The 8994-nt window shown below is 36.3% G+C and overlaps 1 protein-coding gene and 1 long non-coding RNA gene across 3 annotated transcripts; one reads left to right on the forward strand and one right to left on the reverse strand.

Annotated features, from left to right (window-relative positions):
• The first annotated feature begins 612 nt into the window (after positions 1-612).
• Positions 613-2175, forward strand: LOC119190907. Its single transcript, XR_005113269.1, has 2 exons — positions 613-926; positions 1254-2175. It is a non-coding gene; the product is annotated as an uncharacterized LOC119190907 (long non-coding RNA).
• A 174-nt stretch (positions 2176-2349) lies between these two features.
• On the reverse strand, positions 2350-8660 carry LOC115450249. Of its 2 annotated transcripts, none has more exons than XM_030178250.2 (6): positions 8580-8660; positions 6244-6303; positions 5093-5253; positions 3768-3914; positions 3096-3332; positions 2350-2723 (listed from the first exon to the last, which is right to left on the reverse strand). In XM_030178250.2, exons 2-6 carry the CDS (start codon positions 6248-6250, stop codon positions 2586-2588), a joined length of 690 nt encoding a protein of 229 aa, XP_030034110.1. In that variant the 5' UTR covers positions 6251-6303; positions 8580-8660; the 3' UTR covers positions 2350-2585. The 2 variants fall into 2 exon arrangements, with proteins under 2 accessions (XP_030034110.1, XP_030034109.1); XM_030178249.2 differs by having other exon boundaries at positions 8455-8618.
• Between the last annotated feature and the right edge of the window lie 334 nt (positions 8661-8994).

An 8994-nucleotide genomic window follows, 5' to 3' on the forward strand; every position in this document is an offset into this window, starting at 1 on the left:
GCAATCGAAGTTAATAGAATGGTTTCGACTAAGCAAATTTTTGTATGGAAATTTAACAGCGCCCCGGTGAGCGTATTTGGGACTAAATACAGTAGCGTGAAAATTCCGCACGTAAACTTCTAAATGTAACGGTTAACTTAATATGTATAGGAATCGATGGTAGTAATTATTTTTTTATATATATATTATTGATAAACAACTATCGAGAATTATATAAACGTTAATTTACTCAATACAAACTCCATAAATTCTTGCTATGGGTACCGATTAAGTATTTAAATTTGTATGTGTTGATAATGTTAAGCTCTCGATTCCTATTCAGCATTCATTGTATTTACTTGCTACACCCAGTTAAAGTTATGTAATTTTGATAAATAAATTACCGTAAAAGATTTTGTTTTGATGTCTTATACTATTTTATTTTTTAAAACTCGGATGGTACAATGCGATGTTGTTACAAAACTAAACGGATTATAGATAGGTTTACAGGTGGGTCTATGCCTCAAGTAAAATCTAGGGCCTTATTCTCTATGACAGTGTAAACTAGTAACACGGCTGTGTTATCTTCGCGAAATAAGCGTGGAATGGTATTCCGTCCAATTTCTGTTGTCTTGAACGTGACGCAGTGCGTTACGTACTTGCTAGTCACTATCCAAATATGTGTGGCATAGTGAATAGTATAGATCGCTTCGAATAGGTCGATTTAGAAATGTTTGGGAGAGGCCCATGTTCAGCAGTGGACATCCTGCGGCTGATGACGATGATGATATAGAATAAAGCCTCAGGTTAGTAAATGCAGGAATATTTATTAATTACACAGTTTTTTATATTTACTTTTTCAGATGTGGAGCGTTTGCTTGAAAAACAAAGGCCTATAAAGCTTCAATGTGGTACTGACAAAAGATACCTATATGATGCTACAATAGGTTAGTATAAATTATATTAAATAAACTATTTACGGTAGGTATAGTCAATTATTATTCCTAAGAGGGTCATACCGCCATTTCAATTCTCGATCACAATCCTTTTTTTTTATCTATCTCAAATATGGACCAATTATAAGAATATATAAGAATTATTTTGATTTTTTTTATTCTCGGAACCGGATTGGAGATTGCGATTCAGATTGTTTATGAAAATGGCTGTAAGTGGCAAACTGCAAAGACTAAGAGTAGGTTTTATGTAGAATCCTCCATTGTTAATGACGTTTTTGCTTCTGTCACAGGCTCAAATTTAGTGTTTTTTTTTTGCAGGTGATACAACAACTTTCTTACAAACCCTGAAGGAAGCTACGAAAAGCTATAAGGAACATTGTATTGTATATTAAAATAACACTATAAGCGAACATTTGAATTGCTATACCGAGGAGTATTTGGATTATCCAGGTAGATCAGGCTGTCAAAAATTGCTTAGCAAAAATAGACTTTGTTTAATGCATAATAAAGTTACCCTGAAAGGGTTGCCTGCAGCCGCTTATCTGTTGACAGTCAAGTGACGTATGAACGACGTAAGGCTATTTTTTTTAAAGTATATCGGTAATGGCGTCTAATAAAATTAGGTATGAACATTAGCTCGAAATTAATGTATATCGATAAAGACTAACCCCTATAATCATAAACTTTCTTATCTAAGGACGGAGTATTGTTGTGATAACAAGTTTGTTTCTCAGACAGCTTGCTGTTTGTTCAGCTTTATTTATCTGACAGCCAACTAGATTAAATCACAATCACAACCGCTTTACGTCTACGTACTGCGAAGGCTGGCATGCCGTCAGCACTGAGAAACAGACTTATCACAGCAATGCTCCTTAGATAAATAATGTCTATGAATTAGGGGGTAAATGTATGAGTTACAAAGTAGGTAATGTATTTCGAGTGTCTTCATGTATATTCATTTAGGGGTTGACTGCACCAAGGACAGTGTTCAAGACTAAGTATGGTCTTATCAAAAAAAGTATTATTATTAGAGAACTTTAATCAGTGATTAAATGAATCAAAATTTTGTATTTTCCGCTTCATTGGCTTAATGGAATGAAAGTACTGATTGTTATTGATGAGTGTGAAAATGAACAGGGTAATAAAATCAGTATATTCGCTAATATTGTAATAGAACAATGTTTGTAAGAAAAGTCAAATGATTATGGTGCTAATAAATTGATTTTTATTTTTTTATGTACTTATAAATATTTATTTATCTTAGCAACGGTATATTTTTCGTTCCCAATCTCTTACAAAAGAATTGAGAATAAACCCCATACATAACAAAAAAAATACTTAAGCTTGCTATTGAATGATGTCTACCCGTATCGTCTAAAAATAAATGAGGGGAATACAAATAAAACAGGAAACATTTTAATAAAAAACGAAAAAATAAGCTCTATTTAAAATTGTAAATATATTGGGGCTTCGATCCGTTCAGCGCTTCAAGCTATCGACAAAAAGCAAAATTTGCTTCATTACATTTATTTGAACCCAGCACGTTCGCCGCGCGTGGTGTTTTTGACATTTCACAGCTCAATAACGTTTGACAAGCTAGTTTGACAGCTGTCAAAAACACCGTCTGTCATTTGTCAAGTCGGACAGTGGCTAGTCTTTCCGGCCGGTGAGTAAGTGCTCTCTGAGTGTGCATATTTCTCGCTCGATGTTCTCTCTCGCCGCTACTTCAAAGCATTCGAACTCAGGCGTGTGGTATAGTTTTGGTATTTGGGTGAATTGGTTTAAAACCTGAAAAAAGAAAAAAATATTGTTTGAACTTATTATCTATTATCTCGCGGAAAAACGTTTGAAGTCGATTGCTTGACGTCAATTCTAAAAGGCAACAAAAATACTTTGGTGTCTGTTGTTACTGCAAGTAGACTACTGTCTACCATTAGGTAATATTATTCCCAGTGCCGTAACTAAAGCAGTGCTAGCAATGCCCAAGCGCAGGTTGCAAACCCTGGGGGGCACAGAATGACCAGACCAGAACTGAGTTTTAGGTCAACCATGGAGCAGTTATAGGAGGCTAATTATGCCACAGCTTATTAGGGAATGGAGGGGTTAAGGAGGGCCTAATACGACAGCCTATATCAAGTATGGAATACTTTGACATCTCACCTTAATCCTTAGCTCTACGTAATTATCGTTTGTGAGCTTCGAGTACTCAGCTCTCACGAGTTTGGCATGTGCGTCATACTCCTCGCGCGAGGCGGCCATGACTGCCAGTTCCAGGTCCCCGAAGAGTTGCAGGTCGCGGAGTGGCGCCGGTGAGCCCAAAACAGCGTTGCATCCACACGACCCGCACCAGGCCTCGTCGTCGGTGAGGAGTGCCAGTACGTAGGAGATTAGGTCTTGCTGAAATAACATGAATCATTTATTTTTGACCCGATCCAATTCGAATCGAAGAATCAGCGCGGTTGTTGTACTTGTATCATGTATGCATTATAACAACGGCACTGAGGCAGACAATCAATATATACAGGGTCATTTTGATATTGCGTTACTAAATGAAACCACATACTAGTCTTCACCTTTGCTGACATTGTGCCAAAAATTATCAATTTTTACGAAAAATCCTGGTTTTAGTTTTCTGATTATTTGGTCGATATATCGCGTGTGCGTGGGTGTATTTCTTACAGAAAGTATGATGTTGCCACTGCAATGAATTCTCTTAGAGTAGTAGTAGTGGCTTTAGGGCGCGTAAAATTAACATTACTCTTTATTAATATTTATTTAACGTTGAGTTGTAGCTGTTCTGATTCAAAGCTTAAAATTATTAGTATTTCTTACAGATTGCGGATGTAAGCTGAGCAGCTCTGCTAATAACTTCGCAGCGAGTTCAGAGGGCGTATGACGTAATACTATGGCTAGTTTGAAAGCGGCCGGCTGAATGACGTCATCTATGCCTTTCATCAACAGGTTCTGCCATACCCCCGCCTGGAAATTGTGAAAAGTAGGGTTTTTTGTGAGTGCTACAAACTATAGAATCCATAGGAAAACGTACTAAATCTATCGGCATATTTAGAAATTACAATTGAATAGTTTATTTCGATGTTTAACATTCGCGTTAACATAGGAAATCATGAAAAATAAATACACCAAAAACTATGTCATAACCTTTCTATAACATCCTTGAAAAAATGTATTCTATCGACTCCACTTTAAAATGGAATTAGGGTAGGTGAAAAGATTGAAGCTCAGGAAATAAGCAAATTACTGACGGCTTACATCTAACTAAAAAACATTTTATTACACGTTAAAATTTACATCGGCTTAACAATATTCATTTAGGTTACGACCTTGTAAAAGAACAAGCTATTTTTAAGACAAAAATTTGCATGATCGTTAGACTGATCATGCGTGCTTGTCAAGCGTGATGTACCGTGTGTAATCACCTTAGATAATCGCATTATGAGCCGCAGAGATGAGCACTCGGGCGGAACAAAGGTGAAATCTAAAATAGATTATGGGAAAGTGTTTTTTCTAGTTTAGAGAAATTTCTTGGTATATTGTGTGAATGGTTTAATTATCTGTTACTGTAATTGTAAGTATGTAAACTCTCTCCATGACAAAAAAATAAGGTATATCAACCTTTGATCAGGGATCCAACTCTGATAGCATAAACATAAACCTAATTGATTTTGCGATGTTATCTACTAACAAATACCATTGTAACTCTTAAAATATTTTAAAATAAAAAAAATAAACTAACGGACTGTGGGCCAAATCCGGACACCCAATAGAGCTTTTGAGGACTTCTTAGAGAAATTTCTAAGAATATTAATAAATTTTGATTCAGAGGGTTACATTACGGTGAGATCAATATTAAATGTTTGTTAAATAATATTTTGCAGTAATTTAATTTTAAATCCAAGGAATGATTTTTGCGTGATACAGAGCAACAAACGATCACTATCCCTTATTTCGAGCCATCGTGAAAATAGACCAATCAGAACAAAGTTGTTTATATGTACAGATGACTTGAGATTAGTTATTATAGCCATCGTGAAAATAAACAAATGAGGAGAAAGTTTTTTTTAATGTACAAATGACTTTGGATTAGTTAATTCGAATTCGGATCGAAAATTGGGATCGCTTGTAAATGCCTGGATTACCTGGTAAGCGACACAGTTCCTGAGCGAGTGCCACATGCTGTCAGGCGGCGAGGCGTCGACTATCTGCTTCCAGGCGTCGTCGGCAGCGGGCGCGACGAGCGTGTTACACGCCGCTCGCCACACCCGCGCCGCCGAGCAGCCTTGCCGCTCCCCGGCAGGCACTATACAATACGTTATATGCGAATGAATCCCTCCAAGCCGAAACTTTGGCGGCCAATCTCAACGGTTATCAGCCAGGTAAGATTATAGTGCATAAGCGTGTGCGCCAGTTGGTGAACTCAGGTCATATAGGTCAGGCGTAGTTGTATTATTTAAGTGTACGAGTACTATCGCCATGAGTTTCTGGCTTCGAATTCCGGGTCGAGCCAAAATTTAATTTGACTGCGTTTTTTCATTCTGAGAAATTAGTCAGTCGCAGCTCGGAGTCAGGTATATGGCGGTGTAATGCCTTAGAAAGCACATAAATCCGTTGGCAGAACCAACTGATTTCTCTTTGGTCATGTCGATTTGCCGTCTCATCGGACTATGAGAGTGAAGGAACAGAGAGTGCACCTGTGTATTGCGCACACACTTGTGCACTATAATATATCCTGCGTACCTGGCTGATCTCCATTGACATTGGCAACCGTGGCCGAAATTCAGCCATTTTATTCATTTATTCAAGGCTATGGAAATGAAACTATCGACCCAAGCTCTCCCGTGGGAATGTTTATGAAATTAGCGCGTAAGCAGTCAAGGTTATTAAGTAATTCATTTATTTCGTAGCGTAGCATTACGTGCGTACGTACGCCTATACGGTAACAAACTTTTAGGTAAATTCATACTCCATTCTAGTTGAATTTAGTTAGATTTTAATTAAATGTAAATAATTTTAGATCTCCAGTGTCCATACCAGCCTTCGATTTATAGAAGTAGGTAAGTCAAATACTGATAAAACAGCTCGAATTACGACCTTCTTTATACAACTTATAAATTATAATAAAAAAATGAACAGCACGATTAATTTCTGCTTTTATGGCGCCAGGTTGAGTAAAGGTCACGAAGACGTCTACATTTACAAGACATTTTGTAAATCGGAATTTGTTCTGGTAAGTAAAATTTAAATAATATTTAAATTATTGATTGTCTGCAATCACTCACATAAAGCTTACCTCCCATGTCGGGCTCCTTCCACCAGTTTATCGCCAGCTTGCTGGTTTATGGGCCCCCTTCTGAAATACCAGTCTAATTTCAGATTTGCTAATATCACTCAGTCAAAAAACCAAGGCCAATAAAAAAAACACTCTTTCAAGAAAACTGTTACTAATTCTAAAACCAATTTATTACTTAGTGGCTATGCTAGCGGCTTCGCCCGCGTGTTAAGTATTTTCGGGATAAAAATTAGCCTATAGCACTCAGAAATACTTTACTGGTGGTAGGCCTTTCATATGTGAGAGTCCGCCTGGGTAGGTACCACCGCAATGTCTATTTCTGCCGCTAAGCAACAGTGTGTTGTCATTGTTGTGTTCCGCTTTGAAGGACATTGTAGCCAGTGTAACTACTGGATATAATGAGATTGAACATCTCACGTCTCAGAATGGCGAGCGCAGTGGAATACCAAACAATATTTTATATTTCAAAGTGTTGGATGGTGGTTCTACTGTTTATGGGCGGTCGTATCGCTAACCATCAGGCGAACGGCAAGCTCGTCTCATCATTGAAAGCAATAAAAAAAGTAATATAGCTTTCCTATGAGCGATAGACCAATTTAACCGATGAACATAGTCCCGAGCAGTGGCCAAAGGTCCGTATAATCCGATTCCTGTCGGCTTCCCTTCATTAAAATCTAATAATTATCATTAGAACGATTTGGAGATCGCATACCAATGTTGCGGCGGGTTGCCTTTCGGCAAATTTTACCTTTCGCCCCTGATCCTGAGTATACAGCAATTTTTTTTGCCGTTGAATGACGAGACGAGCCTGCCACTTGCCTGATGGTAAGTGATACGACCGCCATAAACAGTAGCAATTTCATACAGAGCGATTGTTATACTATCGTTCGAGTAATATGAAGTTTAGTACGCGGGTGCGATAGGTCTCATCACGGCGGCCAAAAATAAGTTAAGTATTTTAAAAAATATATAAAGGTATGCTCTGAATGGAATTCACCCTTAAAATACAGCTTACCGAGATTATCTATATATATTGATATATCAGGTAATAGTTTCGCCTTTCATATCTACATTTAACTAATTACCACGGTGTAATAATCCACTTACTACTACTAAGTACTCCACCACTTTCTCCAAACAAGGATAAAACCCATCATAGAGAGTAATTTAGTTTAATTTCAATTAGGGCATAGGTTTAAGGAAGACAATCTAGTGTTAGTGTAATTTAGTGTTTAAGTATTGTTAATAATGATTGTTTATTGTATAATGCCTTTTCTTAAATAAAAAAATAAGTCATCCACTGTTACGAGTTGTTATTTTTTTGCTGGATCCGCTAATTGCTAGTGTTTTGATAGCAAAAAGTTGGCAACGACCAAGAGCGCCACTTAACGACGCGTAATCATGTTTAGGCAGGAGAGTCGCATGAATATCTAATTACAAAATAAGTATAGGTACCTAGGAATTACGTATTAAGGAATGCTTTTAATATTTTAAGCCAGTTATAATCAACTTAATTGGTAGATACCCACTCACTTACTTATTGTTAAATTTACTAGAAAAAACAACGCAAAAACAATAGGTAGGTACCTACACTCCCAGCTTTAGGAAAATGAGTTTTCGAGACTACATTTACGCAACTGCGTTTATTTTTGAGACAAGCGGTTCAAGACATAATAATCATTTATGAATACGTAAAAATATAAATTTATCGCACTATTATGCTAATGATGTGAAAATTACTTTTTTTATATGTTAATTACACTGAATTAAATACTCGAGTCAAATTTGTGTTATTAAATTATACAGTTAACGAATTTAATGTATTTGCAAAATTTCGAGTTCTTGCAGAAATTTTCTATACTTATACAATATTGATATCTACTTTATTACCTAGGCAAAGAGCATTACAATACTACGGACATTACCTAGGTATCGATTGAATTTGGTAACTAAAGCTACGTCAGTAGGGTCTTAGTACATTGGTTAATAAATTTACTTTATTTTGGTTTAAAGCATGCATACAACACTTTTGTCTGTGTTATTAGTTTTAAGTCCCGAGATTTTTATTTAATGAGGCCGTAACCTTGTAATTTATACTCGTTTTTAACCAAACATAGACTTATATAAAAGTAGGCTTAACAAATTCCACCCCTATTTCTGAAATTACTGTCACCGTAACCTACAAAAAGGCATAGTATTGAGCTTATTTACCTTTTAATTTTACTATTAAACACTACTCTACGCATTGTAAACAATGAATCACCTTTTTACAACAATCTATCCATAAACAAGCACAAACTAATAATGTTGCCAAACAATAAAAAGTAAAAACTCACGATTTCAAATGTCCAATATTTTGTTCGATGGCGTCGGTTCTAAGTGGGCTCACGTGACGTGCGTTGCGTAGTGTCATGGCGATTCGGTGGGGACGGATAGTGAAGTGATCCTATCGATTATGAAATGTCAATGATCCAGTATCGATAACGTCAATATATTACGCAGTTCCCTTAAAACTTTCAAAAATACTAAATTGTATGTGATAATATTTTGATGACACTGTGGTGAATGGGATGATAAATTCTCGTTTTTGAAGTCAATTCTTTATTTTTATAGTAGTTCATACGCAGTATAATTATTGATTATAATATTTTTCTAATCATACATTATGTATCAGTCTAAAAAAATATCATATCATACCTATCATACTGCTTTGTTTAGACAGCAGGTACTTGACGGGCTAATAAAATGCTT

This window comes from Manduca sexta, chromosome 5 (assembly GCF_014839805.1).
Source record: "Manduca sexta isolate Smith_Timp_Sample1 chromosome 5, JHU_Msex_v1.0, whole genome shotgun sequence".
Lineage (NCBI taxonomy): Eukaryota > Metazoa > Arthropoda > Insecta > Lepidoptera > Sphingidae > Manduca > Manduca sexta.